The sequence below is a fragment of the Triturus cristatus genome, chromosome 9 (genome assembly GCF_964204655.1).
Source record: "Triturus cristatus chromosome 9, aTriCri1.1, whole genome shotgun sequence".
NCBI lineage: Eukaryota > Metazoa > Chordata > Amphibia > Caudata > Salamandridae > Triturus > Triturus cristatus.
The window spans coordinates 1054697001-1054716221 of record NC_140592.1 but is presented as its reverse complement, the minus strand read 5'-3'; the positions used below and the strand labels follow the sequence as shown (position 1 = coordinate 1054716221).

At 44.3% G+C, this 19221-nt stretch overlaps 1 protein-coding gene across 2 annotated transcripts in view; it reads left to right on the top strand.

Annotated features, from left to right (window-relative positions):
- Positions 1-19221, top strand: part of INO80 (INO80 complex ATPase subunit) — a 670892-nt gene that overhangs the window by 169611 nt on the left and 482060 nt on the right. For both annotated transcript variants that reach the window (XM_085626921.1, XM_085626922.1), the window contains exon 6: positions 9115-9235. In XM_085626921.1, coding sequence (XP_085483047.1) covers positions 9115-9235 — 121 coding nt within the window. The remainder of the gene's footprint in view (positions 1-9114; positions 9236-19221) is intronic.

The window sequence follows — 19221 nt, the reverse complement described above, 5'->3', positions numbered from 1 at the left end:
GCTTCCAACTGTCAAAGGCTCCCAATTCCTGCATACATTTTGTAAGATGAGTTAGGGCAAGTGAAGGGAAATGAAGGCCTGCTGCTTAAGGAACTGAGTTCAAGAATTGTAGAGTACTGCGGCCAAGCCTCTACCCCTGCTTGTCCTTAAACGGCTACTTGCATTGGGCTGGTCCATTGTATGTCCATTTGAATTTTGTTTGAGTCCTGTCTAGACCAGTTATCCTAGATTGTCTGTCTCTGGACATTCTGTTCTTTAAATCTATTACATTATGTATTGCTACTGGGTCCAGATGGTGGGGAAATCAGACTGGGTGCCCTGCAAAGTAGGTGGGGGGTGAGGAGGGGAGTTCTACTGGGAAGCTCAGTACTCTATAATTCAGGAAAAAACTTAAGTGCCTTTCCCCGTAATTGAGCATCTATATAATTTGGTAAAGTGGTAAGCTGTAAATTCTCTGTGACCTCCTCTGGCCCAACATAAAAAATCCTTGTTTTTGCTATTGATAAGCTTCATAAGCTTGGAACTGTGATAGGTATTGTGCCTAAAGTGTATGTGTAGATTCCTGGGGAAAAGAAATCCTAATATCCGATGTAGCATTTTAAATATTGTATTCTGCATTTATTAGTTATTATAAATACAAGTGACCAAAAGAACAGCCAACACGTGTTTCGCCCATTTGACCAGCAGGCCAAGGGCTTTCTCAGGGCAAAGCATCTTCTAAGGAAAGTATCACGAGGTCTGGCAATTCTAAGATGGTCAAAGAAGTGCTGCGTCCGTATTGGAGGAACTTCATCCGAAATCGGGATGAGGGAAAGGTACGGTCTCTGCGGTCAGGAGATTCATAAGCTATTACAGGAAGTTGAGTTGTTTCCTTATGGAGGGTTATAGCAAACAAAGTGCTAAGATAGCCGAATGGAGGGCAAGGCCTTTTGTGCCTGTAGTTGTTTTAACAATATAAATGTGCATAAACCAGCCAAATTGACTGAAACTCAGATCTGAACAATAAGTAAATCAGGCGAAAGTCTGACTGAAGGATTTGATTCTTATTCTGCTGGTACCGCTGAGACTATCAAAATCATCTAGTCTACCAGAAAGTGCTTGTCCAAAGTATCAACAGGAGTGAGAACCTAAGGCTGTTACACAAACCGTGATGGTTGGAGATATTGTTTCTGTACCGTGCTAAAACAGTTCTGTAGTTTTGATGGTGCTCAGGAGTATGGAGGGCCATGAAAGGAAAAAGTTTGAAGGCTGGTGGGAGCTGGGTTCGAATTCATTTGGGAAAGAACTACCCAAGGATGCTGTGCACATTTATGGAAGCTGATGGATGTGTGCTGATCTACACGGGAAGATAAGAAACTTCAAATTTACTAGATGTGTCCAATGGAAGAACGTAGAGGTACTATCTACTAATTTAGATATTTGGGCACATTATCTGCACAAAGTAAAATGTACATAATTACGTTGCATTTTGCACAAGTGATAAAAATACGCAGCACTTAACAAACGTGCCTCTGCTGCAGGGTGGATGTCACATTGTGTTATGTGCATCGAGACATGCAGCTCCTCTCTATAGAATTATAGGACTGAAAACTATTTTTAAAAGCAGTTACTTGAGACTTAAACGACCTTGGGAAATAGGCTTTTATAAACAAAGTAATGAGCTGTGGAAAATTAACCTCCCAGCTCGCGTCCCTGCACAGGAAGTGGCTTGTGTAGGCATCCCGAGGTCCCGGAACATTCCCTTTTCTCGGATTATCCGTTGCAAATTACCGCTTTTTGTCAGAAGGGTCACTTGTCTCCCAGTCCACTGGATTTGATGTACTGTCACTTAATTGTTTCCATAAAGATTCTTGTGACCCCCTTCTTTCCTTTTAAAAAAAAAAAAATTCCACTGTGTTGTGTGAAGAATTTGTGATCTATTCAATACGATAAATACTGTTTTTCTGAAGTACAATGCTTTCAGGTTAAAACGTGCATGTTTTTTCTTGACAATTTTACTGACGCTGTCTAATTGAAAGTACCCTCAATGATATTTCAATAGTTTTCGAGCTGATATAAACAGCATATTTGAACATTAAGCACTGTGCAGATTCTTTCTGTCGATGCACCGCATATGCCTTTGCGCTCCCATGTTGGCTTTTGTTAATTCAAGAAGAGGAAATCGCAACTGTGCTTGTTTTTGTAACATATGAGACAATTCTATATATCTGATACTTGTAAAGCTAGTTGCGTGATCCCTCAATCCAATAAAGGCTCCTTGACATTGAGACTGGTGGCCCTCTTGTATCCAACGTCCACCTCACAGAGGTGTAGGAGACGCTTCACCATGTGGTGGGTATCAGCAACTGCCCTAAAGCTACAGATAGTTTGGCCAAGAGCTTTGGTGCTCTTTGCATGCGCCCGGCCCCTTACTTATTATTAGTCACTGGTAGGGCTGTTCTTGCAGGGATGAAAGTCCCCATTCTGTGGAGGGTGTGTGTGTGTGTCTCTTTCTCTCTATCTCTCTCTCTCTCTCTCTCTCTCTCTCTCTCTATATATATATATATATATATATATATATATATATATATATATATGTCGCGATCCTCTGTGGATTCTGTGGGGTCGAATGAAGCACAAGGGTTCCACCTCCCGACGTCCCCGGCTCTGAAGATGTGAACACAGAGTACCAGGGCAATCAGGCGAGGGATAGGGAATTAGGAAGGGAACAGCGGGGAATGGGATACCTGTAACATAAGGAAATCATATACATATTACAACAACACTGGGCAACCTACTCTCATTAGGTCTCACTACTTGTCTCCCCAATGTGTCACCTCATACACAACCATACACCAATAACCTGGCCGAAAATGCCACAAGTACAACAAGAGGCTTTTCCTCAAATACACCCCAGGTAGGTTATGGCTCTCTTGGTTCTGTTCCCCATGACATAAGGCTCCTTTGAGGTGCTAGCACCCGGTATTGTTCTGAATCGCTTCTATACTAAACGTCTCAGCGACTATAGTCTTTCACTGATACCCTTGTTCAGCCCTTGTGGGGGTAGAGTTACAGTCACGCACACCCCCAAATACCCAAGGCTTGTGGCATCGACAGAGTCAAGGAATGTCCCGCACAATGCAGCCCCGCCTTAGCGCGAATCTACCTGGCTAATGGCAGGCTGCGGCTCCGGCGTGGAGTGGCACCGCTCTGGTTTCCACGGCTGGGAAGGAAGCGTCCGCTCCTAGTGCCGCTTAGATCCGAGGCTCAGAAATCAATCCCGGACTCCTGGAACGCGGCGGCGCTTACGTCAGCGTCCCGCGAACAAGGAGGGCTCCTCTTCCGCCTCGAAATCCGTATCTTAGGAAACGCGGCGACGCTAACGTCAGCGTCCCGCGAGTGAAGAGTGCTCCTCTTCCTTTGGCAAATCTTGGGTTGAAATAACGCGGCAACGCTTACTTCAGCGTCCCGCGCTGGCGAGTTCCAGCGGTTCTTCGCTTCGTTCGGAATCCACCGAACTGAATTCAAGTGAACAGGATTACGCGCTCCGATTGGTCCTCATCTCCCGTACTAAGTAGCGGAGGCCACGCCCTCTACCGCCAAGCTTTCTGGGAGTTGTGGTCTGGTTGCAGTTTCGGTAGGCGCACTGGATCAGCGCCTGACAATATATATATATATATATATATATATGTTTGTGTGTATATAGATATTCGTATATATGTGCATATAGATGTGTGTGTGTCTGTATATATATGTGTTTGTGTATATATGTTTATATATATATATATGTGTGTGTGTATAAATGTATATATGTCAGTCAACATCCGGTTCCTCCTCCACAAAACAGGACTCGACACGCTCTGGTTACAATCAGTGGTTTATTTCAGCAGCTGGTAACGCGTTTCGACCGTCAACGTGGTCTTGTTTACAACAATTCCATGTCGCCATTTTGTGCTTTAAATATCATTACCACCCATTAAAGTGACAGTGCATTGTAGTTTGAGCAACTCCGAACAACACATTTTTATATTCAAACATGATCAATAAAGTTTTGTATTCATTGTTTTTTTTCTGCTATTAATGATTATTGTAATCTCCTCAACTCCTCCTTTAGTTTTTTGTTGCTTTTTTCTCCTCGTCTTTATTACTTATTGGTCTTTGTATTCCAAACCAATAATAGTGAATCCCAATGTTCTGTTGCCCTGTATAGTGAACTCATTTTAACGTCCTGTTCAATCACAGGAGACTATGAGCTCACTACCCATATTTCAAGTGTGCCTATTAGTGACTAAATATCCATCTCTATCATAGTGTAACTTTTAGGACATTCATGATCATTATTAAAACCTTTTGATTCTCACACCCAACTTGCAATGATCATCGTAGGGCTGCCTATTGCGTCTTGATAAATTTCAGTGCACCCCTCGGGCTGTGTACTAGCAGCTCACTTTGCATTAAAATAGGGATGCACATCTTCTCTCAGTGGTTTCAAATAGCCCAAGGCATAAGGTAAAGGCCTCTGTACAAGGCTGCTCTGTGCAACCCTTTATGGACACTTGAGTCCATCCCTATAAGAATTAGAATAGGCGTGAGGTGCAAATTGCTAGGTACTACGTTACGCACTTACATATTACTAAAGTGCTACGTGCAAGGCTGCCTAATCAAAGCCTATTTAAACAATTCAAATAGCTGTTAATAAAGTGCCACAACTTTAACTACAGTTCATCTCCCATACAGGGCTAGTGCCCTTAAAATACCAACCAGTTGCTATTATAGTGCCACATGCTTGATTATATTCTTTATCATATATAGGGCAAGTGTCCTTAAGGTGCGATGTACATGATATGCCTGTCCCATTTCCACTGGTTTAATCAAGATATGAAGTATAAAGTGCTCTGTGCTCAAAACCCTAATGCAAAATATTCTTACAATTTACAGAAAGCAGACTGGTTCTTAAGATCAACAGATACAACATTTTATCGAAATTCCACAGTTCATTACAGGTGCACATGCAGGTCTTCCTCAATATTGAGTCCCAGGGGGGCTTTTGTGTTGAAACTTAAAATATGTTTGGATTCTAGGTGTCTCAGACAACGTTCCCCATTCCCTCCCCTGATACTGTCTGGTACCTCATCGATAGCAAAGTATTGCAGATCTTCCAAATTGTTGTTACTCAGAGTGCCTAGACACTGGGTATGATGGGTCCTTGTTTACAATCGCCTTAATGTGCTGTAGGATCCTCAGATGAACATTCAAAATTGTGCTGCCTATATACATCTTTGGGCATGTACATTTAAGGACATACGCTACATGGCTACTTTTACAGTGCAGGGAATGTAGAATTGACCATTGTTTGGCTGTGCGTGGTATATCAATTGATCTAATACGTATTCCAAATTTACATGTCTTGCACCGGTGACATTTAGTGAAGCCTACTCTGCCTTCTAGACATATGCCCCCCACCAACATCTCTGGGCTGCTGACTAGTAAATCGTCTCATCGACCTAGCCCTACGAAACGTCAGCATCAGCTTTTTACTGAGTTTTTTTTTTTACCTATAACAGGATCATTACTTAATAGGTGCCAGTTCTTCTGTAGAATCTGTCTCACCTCCTTGTGTCTGGTGTTGAAACCTGCAATAAACCTTAGGTCCTATCCCAAGCCTTTCTGCTTCTTCTCTGAAAACAGCAATGTTCAAGGCATATGAGCTGCAGATTGTATACTTTTGCATTGATCGCCATCTGGTGTTGGGCTCGGATGTTTGCAGTTTGTTTTTGTCTTGGAAGAAGTCTTTGTAGTCATGAGGTAGGTGACTCCTCCCTAGGACAATAGTGCGCATGGGCATTGACTCCATCCTTAGATTGTTTTTTTCCGCCATCCGGTTCGGATGTACATTGCTGCGCTCCCTTTCTTTGCAATTAGCCTTCTCTCAATATTTTCTTGTTGTATCCTCTAACTGCAGATCTTTGTTCCAATTCTTGCTGTGCTGAATCCAATTCTCCCCTCTCACTGCGGTTTCTACACATCCTCAAATTTTCTGCATAGGGGACACTGTATGTTAGATTAGTAGGATGGAAACTCTGGGCATGCAGAATCGTATTGCCTGCTGTGCTTTTTCTATCATTCTTCATTTGTAATTTGCACTCTTCTACATATACTTTCAAATCTAAACATGCTACAGATGCTTGGCTCTAATGGGCAGTAAATGGAGGTTGAGTGAATTGTTTTTGATCTTTTCTATGAACTCTTCAGCTTAGCTCAATGACCCTCGCCAGATGACAAAAAGGTCATCGATAAAACTAGACCATAAAAGTATATTGTTAGCCATCTCTTCAGGACATCTGGAGGGTAGCACCTGCTCCTCCCACCATCCCATATGCAGATTTGCATAACTGGGGGCGAAGCATGTGCCCATTGCCGTACCTCTCAGCTGTCTAAAAAGATCCGTGCCAAATAAGAAAATGTTGTTGGTCAGGCACCACTGTATCATCTCTAAAATCATTTCTGTATGTTTGTATATCACAAGGGGCCTTGTACTCAAAAACTGTCTAGAGGCTCTCATCCCGTCTGCATGGGAGATACTCGTATACAGGGACGTCACGTCCAAGGTCATCAAAATATAATCGTCCTCCCAGTGAATGTCATATATTTTACACAAAAAGTCTCCTGTATCCTTTATTTGGGAGGACAAATACTTTACTGGCTCCTGGAGGAAAGAAACTACAAATGTAGAGGTATTCTCTAAAAGACTCCCTATGGCCAGAATGATGGGCCTACCCGAAGGTTTCACTGTATATCTATGGATTTTTGGGATTGAGTAAAGTATTGGGAGTATTTCATTTTGTGTCTGGTGGCCTTGTGATCTCCAATGGGCAAGCTCTTTGTGAAAATTATCTTTAATACTTACTGCCTCGGTTTTCGGTATTTTTTCATAGTAGTCTCCAGCACTTAGTTGTGATTTGGCCTCTTCCAAATGCATGCCCAGAGGCCAGAGCACTATATTACCGCCCTTATCTGCCTGCCTCACCACTGTCCTTCCTGTTTTTAATTTTAAGCATTAATTGGTTGTACTGTATCTGCATGTTCTTACTAAGTGGTGTCTTCGTGATGTAATTCTTGGAATGTAGGTCCTTAAGGTTCCTAATTACCGACTCCGAAAACATGTCTATAGAATCTCTGGGTATAACTGGTGTAAATACAGATTTCGGCCTAAACCCAGTATTTGGACTGCCAAAGACATTAAAACCTCCTTCTTGTATAAGCCAGTCATCTTATGCTTCCTCTTGATTCTCATTGAGTAGAGAATTCAAATCCCGTAAAGTATCTAAGTCTGCAATTGCTAGATTACTTCCTTCCTCTATGATAGGAACCCCACTACCACATTCCTATCAAAAAACCTCATCAGTTTTAGTTTTCTAACAAACTTGTAACAGTCCACTCTTGTTTGTACATAATCAAACCATTTGGAATTCAGAATGATAATTCCAAAGTTAAAATGTTTGATTCTTGCTCAGTCAATTCCATATTGGTTAAATTGATAATGTCTATCTTTTCATCATTCACTTCTACTTCTTCTTCATTGTCGCCGATTGCTTGTGGCTTTTTTCTGCCGTATCTTCTCCTTTTCCTCTTCCTCCTTCTCGCAGGTTCCTGCCACAATCCGCCAGGGGTCAGAGGTTCAATTTGCGATCCCACCATAAAAAAACCATAATTCATCTTCCACCGTTGGTATTGAGACCTTATTCCTGTTATCCTCGTTGTCGGTGTCTACCTCAGAGCTAAATTCTGAGCTTGAGGCTTCCTGTTGGGCACTTATTGCTGCTGGTCAGCTAGTTTGAGATAGTTTTTGACATCTTCTATTGTCGAACCTTTCAGAGAATGTAAAAATCTGCCCCTTTTGGTAGTCCAATCCATCTCTCCGAAACTCTGTCGCTTTTCGCTCCTTGATTGATTGTAAGCGGGCTTGCATTTCTTCTTCGAATTTTTTAATCCCCTCTTTATCACTCTTAGTACTCCGTTTCTCCATGAGTTGTTCAATTTCCTTCAGGAGATTTTCCCTGTCAATGGTCGCATAATTGATCAAAATCACCAGCATCCTTTGAGAAGATTCCGCACTGTTAGCTGCCCATTCCTTCAGCATCTCTGGATTGGGATTTTCATACGTTGGAGCTAAAAGAATCCGTAGCCCCCTTGGAATACGCTCCACATCCAAATACCGTTGGAGGGACTTGCTTTCCCGCCATTTAGATATCTCGCGATTGTACAATTTTTTTAAAGCGCGCATAATATTTTAGCTGTCTGTTAGTGTGTCCTGTAAGGATCTGCTCCCATTGCCACTGGGATCCTCATCAATATTGGTTTCTTCAAACAGCTTTTCAGCTTCTGAATCACTCGTTTTAATCCAGTCTGAATCCATACTAGCACAAAAACTTTCTGCCGTTTATAAACACATTTGACATCTTCCCCGTTTCACGGTCAAATACCGCTCTCCCTCTTCCCCTGATATGCCGTCCGTATTTCAAACGACGTCTCTCCTACTGTGAATCCGGCGGTCCTCCTACTTCGAGACCACGGTATATATATGTACAGACGAACTTTGCCTAGTTAATCCAAATATCCAGGAAAAGACGAATACGGACCCAATTCTTCGTGCAAGGTATAAAAGTCAAGTGACGTAAAAAAGGGTCAAAGCAACTATATCGACTTTGAGGCACCCAAAGTGTAAATGTTTACATTCCAGTAATAATTTTGGAAATAAGGTTTTTCTTCCATTTTGTATGCTCCATTTAGTAAACATTTACATGTAAGGATACTTATCTGTAAAACTTCAAAATGTTCAGTGTTTTTTTTATACTTCAAAGCATAGAAATGGAACCATGACTATCATAGAGGAAAGAAAGTTGAACTTTTGTGTTAGCTGTATTTCTGTTTTTTTATTACGAAAGACAACATGGTTGTTAGAATATGTTATGCACTTTTTATTACCAGTTGTTGTTGCAGTGTTGAATTTTGGCAGCAGCCTTAAAACAGGTGCATTGTAATGTAAAATACATTTCTAAGGAGTCTAAAGTGGTGTCTTGCGCTCTTCTATAACTGAATTGAAAATGCCATTAGTCTCCACCTGTTGTCTTCCAGCTTCAGCAGTACCAATACTACAGCGCTGGCTTACTCTCCACGCATGACCCCTTTTACGAGCAGCACCGACACTTATTGGGGCCAAAGAAGAAAAAATTCAAGGATGAAAAGAAACTGAAAGGTAAACTTGTTAATTCTCAGCTTCTGTGTTCGAACATCATCTTATGCCTTATAAACTATTTGGTTGCTCTGTTTCAAACCTTTCCTGATTGTCTTTGCTAGCATTTAATTTTTGTGTGATTCATTTATCATGTGACCCATGGCCAATGCTATAGAAAGTTAAACATGTATACTTTTAGTTACAATTATTGTTAATAGTAAAATAGTCTCTCGCTTAAATCGGGACTTTTCTCCAGGATTGAATCTTCCCCGTCGTCATGGTGGGAGACTCACGGTACCTTAAATAGCAGTACACAAAGAAGTACATAGAAACCAATGCAAAAGCAATTGAATTTTGCGATCACAATGTCCTCTTTATAAAGGTCCAAACTTCAGCCAATGAGGTGCCAGACCGTAGACCTCAAGCCCCTACTGAGCTACCATACCTCCGATTTCTAACCGCACGTCGTGTGAGAAGGAGTCTCCGTGAGCTCTACTCCGCTCTTCATACTGGAGAACTTTTGACCCTGAATGTTCCTAGTTCAGAATTCTCGGGAAGGAAAAGGTATTGTGTTTGGCTTCTTTTTTGAAAAAATGTCTGTAGGATCCAAGAAAAGATTATTCAGACCTTGCAGGTCTTGTGGAAAGGCACGATTATTCTCTGAGGATCCTCATAAGGACTGCCTTTATTGCCTACATCCCAATCCTGTTCCAAGGGATTGTACATACTGCAGAGCCTTTTCTGCTAAAACCTTGAAAGACAGAAAGGTAAGATTGTTGTTGTGACTGCAAAAGAAAAAGTCCAGATCTGATTCTGGCTCTGACGTTGAAGAGGGTCGCGCTACTCCTGCTCATAAAAGGAAACATGAGGCTTGTTTCTCATCTAAAGCTGATTGTAAGACAAGTGCAAGTAAAACTCCTGAAAAACTAGCCTCTTCTGAGCCTTCTACGAGCTCTAGTCACAAGTCTTCAACTTCTTCAGTGCCTCATACGCCTCAAAAACCCTCATTCAAAGAAAAATAACACCAACAGCAATTCACCTTCCAGGAGTGGGCAAAGTAGAAGCACAGAAGCATCTACCTCTCACAAATTAAACTAGACAGTGGTCGAAAGAGTGTTTCAGGTATGGGGGACACCAGAGATGGACTTGTTTGCAAAACTACAGAACTTAAAATGGCAAAACTTCCCATCCAGGTGCATACTGCATGTCAATGGGGATTACCCTGTCAGTAGACTGGTCAGGTAAATATACAAACACTTTTCCACCAATCCCACCAGTATAGTTAGTAATAAACAAGTGCATGTTCCACATGATGGTAATCCTGATTGTCCCCCCCTCCCCTCCGAATGGGTGATTCATACGGGTTTTTCAGATCTAATATAGATGACACAGGATAACATACAAAGACTGCTAGTCTCCCACTGCCTGTTATCCATGCTGCAGGAGAATGTTCTCCACCCAGAGCCCAACTCTCTGAGCTTAGCAGCATCGCTCCAGGAGGATTTAGAATCCAGACATTTATATCTTCTGGAGAGAGCGCTGGAAGTCCTAAGGGAAGCATGAGGTAAAAGACAAGAAAGTACTACACTGCCAAAAGGGAATGATATGTGCGCTTGTGCCAAAGGTCTGACCTGTTCAAAAACAGGTCACTATAGTCATCAAATACCTAACTCATCTACTGGAAAACAAATTGGTCAATGCTTCACTAGAGGTTCCCTTGGTAGCTGTAGTACTCCACACAAGGGGTGGCAGAGTCAGAGGTTTCGTCACTACATTGATGGTCAGATGTTCCTGAAAGGGGCAAGAGAATAGTCCCACCAAGATGCGCTCCACCAACTATGTGGAACTTAAACGTGGTACTAACGCAACTGATGAGAGACCCCTTTGAACCTCTCCACAGAGCAAAACTCAGATTTGCCACGCTAAAAACAGCCTTTCTAACTGCAATGCCATCACTACGCAGGGTCAGCGAGTTGCAAGTACTTACCACACAGGAACCATTCTTGCAAATACGCAAGGACAGGGTAGTCATGAGAACCAACTCACGTTTTCTACCAAAGGTCATATCACAGTTTCACATGAACCAGACCATCAAGATACCAAGTTTCTTGCAGGAGCTAGGCTTGAGCTGTAAGAGCCTTACGCACGCTGGGTGTACGTAGGGTAGTGATGTACTACCTAGAGAGAACAAAAGCAATAAGTAAAGGACACCAGTTCTTTGTGTTCTTTGCTGAGAAGAACAGAGGAGTGGAAGTAAGTAAGAGTACCATCGCTATGCATGGGTCGCTCAGACAATACAAATGTGTCATAAGGAAGCTAGCATACAACTGGATATAAAGGTAGAGCACATTCGACAAGGAAGAAGGTAGCCACACTAGCCTTCCTAGCAAATGTCCCATTAAGTGACATATGCATGAAAGCTATTTTGTCATTAGTCCACATGTTCACAAAGCACTATTGTGTACATTCCCAAATGAATAGAAAATCACAAGTGGTAAAGATGGTGCTAAAGCCTTTGTTTGCAGGTTCAAACTCATTTCAAATTCAACCAACGCAAGAAACAGAGATACCACTACAAAGTCAGTGAACAGGTTGTGAATCCAGAAAGGATTCACACTGGAAAACAAAATGGTTACTTACCGGTAGGAATAGTCTTGTAGCTTGAAGAATTTTCTTGATTCACATGCAACCTGCCCACCTCCCTCGGAAATGGGGTGAAACAGATAGAACAAACAAGAAAAAGGGAAGATAGAAAATGAACCTTTAAAAAAGAAACACCAGTATGCCAGTACAAAGTAAGTTGAATAACCAAGTCGCTGGGGTCAAAAAGAATCTGAAGATGGCATCCACGCACAGAGGGCTTCTGATGTGGGACTCTGGCATCAGGAAAGCGGTGGGCAAGGCACCAAATAGTAACAACAGACGATGTCCAACAACGAAAAAAAGAGAGAACTACCAGAGGAGAATTCCTGACCCTACCTCGAAATGGCAGACTAATGCACAGCATACAAATCCAGAAAATTCTTCAAGCTGCAAATCTACTCCTACTTGTAAGTAACCATTTTAATACATTTTCTGCCTGAACCTCCTACATCATATCTGGGACATATACAACCAGTAAAACATCCTTTCCCCTTTTTCTTTAATTCCATGATTGATTTTTTCTTTTTTTGGTAAATGTACATCCATCACACACTAATATTATTACTGATACGAAATATTAAATCAAAACTAATACACAAATGTGCATATTGGGACATTTCCTTAAGACTCATTATTTTAATAAACTGTGGTCATTGGGCAATCCATTCTTATAAGCCCTACATGCTACATGGTGTATTAGTGTGCATTATTTGGATCTAGAGAATGGGATGTTTGGTGTTGGCAAGAGATAGCGTCCCGCTACAGCACAGTAACGCAAGCTGGGGTGCCAAGGTGGTCTTTCTTCAGATACAGTCTTTCTCGCCTGCTTTCCATTAAGAGGTCCATTCTTCCAGATTCTCCATACCGTCCACTCTGTTATCTAGGGCTGTTAGCGCCCAGCTGCTCTGCCTTGACAATCCTCCTTAGTCTTCAAATCGTCGTTCTCATGACTCGCTCTGATCTCCTCCAACTGTACTTTGAAACTCCTGAGTTTTCCATTCCCATTATCTTAAATTCTATCCTAACAAAGTAAGTCTCCTTAGCAATCAAAGCCTTCCCCTCTTTGTCCAGTTTCTTTTCTACAGATTCAATGGCAACCACTCTCCCCTTTCCGCCCTCTACCAAATAAGGTCCCCATCTTGTTTCTCAGTGACCACTTCATCCTTGTGCCCGGAGGCTGAGAAAGATCCTGCCTGTCCCGATTGGTTACATTTTATCCAACATTGTGAGCAACTACTACTTTATTTTCCATCACATTGTGGTTGAATCTTCAAGTGAATTCATTATGACTACTTCTCTTCTCTTCCCAGGGAGTGCCTACCTGTTCTGTCTTTGATATTTCCATCCACAGCATCTCCGACTTGCTATGGTCCAATAAAGTCTCTTTTATGCTTACACCCGCTTTCCTTGTAATTAGCATTCCCATGCCTTTTTATCCTAAAATGGTTAGGGGCAGCCAAGTGAAGTACGCCTGTCTCTCTCACCAGCTCAGCCCTATCTTGAAAGTGCCCCCATCACTCTGGTTAGAAAGAGGGAGAGGGGAAAGGAGTTGTCCCACTGCTGATGCAGTTGCATAGACCTTCTTAACTTGAGAAGCCTCCTCAGCTCCTCCATTGGCTACCGGGTCACCTGAAGTTAATGGCTGTGGCACGGATTAGTGTAAGTGGGCCTGTTAAACAAGTGTTCACCCACGTATTGTAGTTTTGTTTTTTTAAGAATTCTTTGGGCCATGGTTGTTTTTTTAAAATCACAAATATCAACAGTAGTTAGAGAGCATAGATTAGTTAGCAGTGTTTTGCAGTACACAATAGCAATGTAAATTGTTACAGGGCAGCACGGTATAAGACATAAGGCTCAATACGCCAGTTAGCAGTCAACTTACAGCAACATTTGAGTGTCACTGATGCTAGGCACTATACCGCATACCATGTGAGTTTCACTGACAGCTTAATCATGTAGGGGGGCAAGTTAGTCTGTTCCTGGTAGGGAACTCCTGAGGGACAGTGGCTATGGCTTATAGATAATAGCAAATAGGTCCTCATACGTCTCAGTCTGGCAGCACAAGGCAGCAGATCTGTATACATCTCTAGACGCTTGTTGCAATGGGCCCGGTCAGACAGTCAGCTTAGTTTTGCGGGGCCTTTGCTCTTTCCCCAGCATTTGGTGACCTATTTAGCAAACAGGATCCTAAGGGCCACCCATTTCCAATGATCCTTCATTATGGTTGCTATCCACCCCAGCAATGTGATTTCAGGGTCTAGTGTCAGTTCCTCATCAACTATAGTGGATAGTGTGTCTGTCACCTCCCTCCAGTACTGATGTAGAAATGGGCAGTTCCATGCTAGATGCAGGAAGTCCACTTCCAGCTCCCCGCATTGCACGCACTAAGAGTGTGTTTGTAATCCCATTTTGCGTAGACTCATTGGAGTGTGTTATAGAATATGCAAATATTTGAATGAATTATGCGGAGTCTGCTGCTAGAAGTTAATTCAGCTGCTTGCGTATGCAGAATTTCGATTTCTTATCTGTGAGTTGGGTCTTTAGTGTATTTTCCCACCCCGCCTAGGAGTTCATAACTATTAAGGCGGCCTTGGTCTGTGCTGCAGTAGAACGGTTTGTCACCAATTTCCTAGCCAACCTAGCTGTCAGCAGAGCTTCCAGTGGTTTAAAGGGGAGGGGTTCTAGTGGGAAGCTAGGTGTATTGTCTTGGTGTGCATACCTGAGGCAGTAGTAAAGGAAGGTAACTAACTGTGTGTGTTGTACAATCTTGGGAAAGGAAGCTTGGGCAAGGAAGGTCACACCCTGATACTGGTCTGCCCCAGTTCTTTATTTGTACTTTTTTTTTAGTTGAGCTGGGACCTTGCCTTCACATGTGATAGGCAGACTTGGGTAATGTTCTAAGCCCTTGTCTTGCAGGATACTGTATTGATTTTAGTGGCACATGAGTGAGTCGGTTGCCAAATAGTGTTGAGAGCGGGATTAGCATGCATGGTCAGTCTCCATCGATAGATAAGGCATATATAGCGCACAGTTAAAAGAGTACAAATTCTGATGGAGTAATGTCAACATCTCCCAGGGCATGCTGGGTTGCTTTTTACGCATGCTAGCCATACTAGGAGCGAGTACAATGTGCGAAAAAACTCCCTGGTGAGGGGAACAGGTATATTTGTGATGTAGTATAAAAATTCAGTTAGGATCACCATTTTGTCTATTGCAATGCGGCCTACAAGTGATAATGGGAGGTTAATCCAACATTCTATTTTGTTCTCGAGATTTGAGATCTCCCTGACCATGACAGTAATATCCTGGAGTAGGAAAATGCCCCTTTTTGTCATGGTCACCCCCACTTTTTGCCACTGGTACCGATGTTGGAGGGGGTGACGGAAAGAGCCCCTTTTCGACTGGGTCCCCCCCACTTTTTGCCTGTTATTTGATGCAATTTTGACTGATATGCACTAGGTTCCTGCTAAGCAGGTCCCCAGTGTCCATGCTCTTTCCCTAAAAAAAGGAAATAGTTCAATTGTTTCGCAATTGGCAAGACCTTCAGCAACTCTGTAAGTCCCTAGTAAATGGTACCCCTCGTACTTGGGGCATGGGTTTATAAAGAGGGTCCCGAAGGGCTACAACATTTGTTGTGCTACCCTAAAGGACCCACCACCAAACTCATGCAGACTGCCATCGCAGGCTGTGTGAAATGGTGGAGACAAATGTGAAAACATGACATGGCACACACCCTGTGTGCCATGCCCACAGACACTGAATGCACTATATGTAAGTCACCCCTACAGCAGGTCTTTTAGCCATAAAGCAAAGTGCATTGTATTACATGTGAGGACATATCTACATGAGCAGATATGCCTGTATGCTGTCTAGATCAATTGCTAGGTAGTACAAGTGAACAGGGAAGCCATCTTAAGTATATGTATTGGACACTGGTCATTACAAGTTCCCCACCTACATGATGGCTTCACTGACACACATGGTGTTTGGTATCAAACACCTTGTCTTAATAACTCCATACTGATTCCAGTAGTGGATTTATTAAAAACATGGCACCCAGAGGGCACCTTAGAGGTGCCCCTATAACACCTACCAGCCTCTTAGTGTGCTGGCTGACTGGTATCAACCAGCCTGTCACCACAGACATGTTTCTGGCCACCTGCAGGTGAAAACCTGTGCTCTCTGTGACCAGTAACAATGCTTGCTCTGGGGGAAGGTGTTCACACCTCCTCCAGCAGGATGGCAGGTGAATCTGCAAACCAAGGCCAGGTACTTCAAAGCCCCTGCCACCTTTGATATGCGGCCCTGGCTTCCCCCAGACCTGGGAGAAGCCACCCCCTGCCCTGAGGCCCATTTAGCACCAGGACAGGCGGGAAATTAGCTATGCTAGGAGACTTGGTGCACTACCAGGCAATTCACACCCCTAAGGTGGGCTGCCTGACAGGAAGTGATCATATAGGGGGCGTAGTGGCCCCCTGACACCAGGTACTTAGATTCGTCTGACTGAAGAAAGATTAGAGGAAAAAGTGCGAACTCCGGACTGCTGGTGGATTTCTGCGTCTAATCCTGCCTTCCTGCTCCTGACCCGACAATCATGATAAGGCAAACACAGGGGGGGGGGGGAGGGGGTGCTTAGGTGTAGCAGGATTGGCGCCAATCAAGTATGCGTACAAGTAAGTTTGATGACAAGTGAAGCGGTGCAGACAAGTGAGGGAGAACCCTTAATCCCTCCTAAACATAGACCCTAAGGTCCACAAATGAATGTCACAGGCCCGTGCGCACGCTAGGATTTACAGTGCTTATTGCAACATCGTTTGTAACTTTCACATAATCGAGAGTACACATATCATGCATAGAACTCAAAACAGTGCAATTGTAAATGTATTGTTCTAATTTAATCCTGAACAGTTGCCCAGCCAACACGTGTTTCGTCTGGGGAAGTACCCCGCTACTTCTTCAGGGCTTCTGGCAATAAAAAGATATAATGCGCTCCTCCCCGCCGGTTGTAATTCCGTCCGGGCTGGTAAATGGAGATCGTCTGTTGGCGATATAATGGAGGTGGACACAACTTCCTTACGTACAAACAATCCTCTGCGTGGTGTCCAAACCAATGATATTAATTTTCTCATCTGTTCTCCGAGTACGAGTACTCAGTGGCGAGTATGCCGGCTGTGGTCCCACCAACCCATAGGTTCCAATTCGACTTGGAAGTCGGGTTGAATTGGAACCTAGGGTTTGGCGGGACCACGGCCGGCGTACTTGCCACTAAGTACTCGGAGTACAGATGAGTGAATTAATATAATTGATTTGGACACCACCCAGAGGATTGTTTGTACGTAAGGAAGTTGTATCCACCTCCATTATATCGTCAACAGATGATCTCCATTTACCAGCCGGGACAGAATTGCAACCGGCGGGAAGGAGCGCATTATATCTTTTCGTTTCCTGAAGCCCTGAAGAAGTTGTGGGGTACTTCCCCAGATGAAACACTTGTTGGCTGGGCAACTGTTCAGGATTGAAGAAGAACAATACATTTACGATTGCACTGTTCCGACAGTCGTGATAACCCGACTCGTCCTGCAGCTGGTCATCCTCCAAAAGCCTAGGAGGGCTCCAGCACTTCACCAAGCCGTCAGCATCGCCCTTGAAGTGGAGGCGCCACTTGCCTGCAGGCACCAACCGCAAGGTCTGGTTGATCGTTCTGCTGCTCATCGGGTCCACTAATTTAGAAGCTGCTCAGGAGAAGGTGGGCGTGCTCCAGGAAGTCAGATCCGTCTCCCCACTAAGTGTGAAGACTCCAGGACCAACCTTCCCTGGGGTACCAGACCCCTTGCAGCAGCCAAAGCTTGTTTGAGTCCAATCCGGACTCAAACGCCGAAACGAGCAACCAGCCGACGAGGGACGTCTGCATTGCAGAAGCCAGCACTGAGAGTGGCCCAGCTGTCCTGTTTTACTCCATCTCTGCAGGTAACTGAAAACCATGAGTGCCTTTGATGCACCGGCCCAGCTGACCAAAACCCTCTGCATCTGAGCTCCCCGCCCCAGGTTCGCGACAACCTAATGTGCTCCTCTGCTCCAAGGACCCCCATGAACTGGGGCCACCATTGGAAGCTCCTGGACTTATCCCCAAGTCCCCCTACAGCCTGTTTCTAGGTGGACTCCCTTTTTGCCTATGGTGTAGCGCGCAAGGCTACCAGCTCGTCCAGCACTTCTGCACCTGGAAGCTCCAGAGCCGGTAAACCCGAACCGCTGGTGGTACTTTGGACCTTGGCCCTCTAGCACCTTAAATCCTAAAGGGGAACCCAGGAAGACAATTGCAAGTACTTTGTATGCAGTATATTCCTGTTCGAGGCATGTGGGCTGCTGAATTCATATCTGTGCATAGATCGCCGCCTAGTGTTGGGTCCGGATGTTTGCACGTTGTTGTCCTGGAAGAGTCTTCGAAGTATCCTTGGATAGGTGACTCCTCCCCTGGACTACAGTGCGCATGGGCATCCTCTCCATCCTCAGATTGTTTTTTTCCGCCATTGGGTTCGGATGTGCTATCTTAGCTCAAGTTAGGAAAATATTTGGTCGAGGCCAAAAGGCCTTTAGTTCGCGTCGGTACTGTTTATCGATCGGGTTTCGATAGAATTTTGTTAGTTTACTAACTTTCAGCACCGACTTCTTTCGCATTTACCTGTCCATCGACTACTTCGACCATGGAATCCAGGACGCCATTCAAAAGGTGTCCGGTATGCAATGCGAAGTACCCACACATCGACGTCCATCCGGTGTGCAACAAATGCCTTTCGCCGGACCACGACGAATCGACATGCATGGCCTGTGCCCGGTTCCGTTCCAAGAAGACTCTAAGGAACCAAAGAGCGGCGAGACTCGAGGCGCGGCACGCGGCACCGGCCCCAACGGACATCTTCGACGAGGCCGACGTCGAAGAATTAGAAGTCATACCCTCCAGTCCCGTTTCCGAACACGACCCCGGATCGGACGAGGGCGACGAGTCACTCTTCCACAGAGGTGAAGACGACACCGAGGTAGGAGACGACGAGGAGGCCTTAGGGGCCGAAGAGAGTAGCTCCAATGATGAACAAGGCCTACCTGTTCAAACCGAAGAAACACCAGCGCCACAGCCTTTGGCTCCGGTCGAGGGATCGCCTTCGGGCCTTACCCGAGACCCGTCCCGTAGTTCTTCGGCCCCGCCCTCGGGCCCGGCCTCGGACGTTCAGCGGCAGCCATTGCTGCATAAGCCAGCTGGTTTCCCTACCACGAAACCGAAACCGAAAGCTGCTCCGGTTCATATGAAACCGAAACTGAAAGTGGCGCTGGTCGGATCGAGGCCTTCCACGCCTTCGACGCCAGCGCAA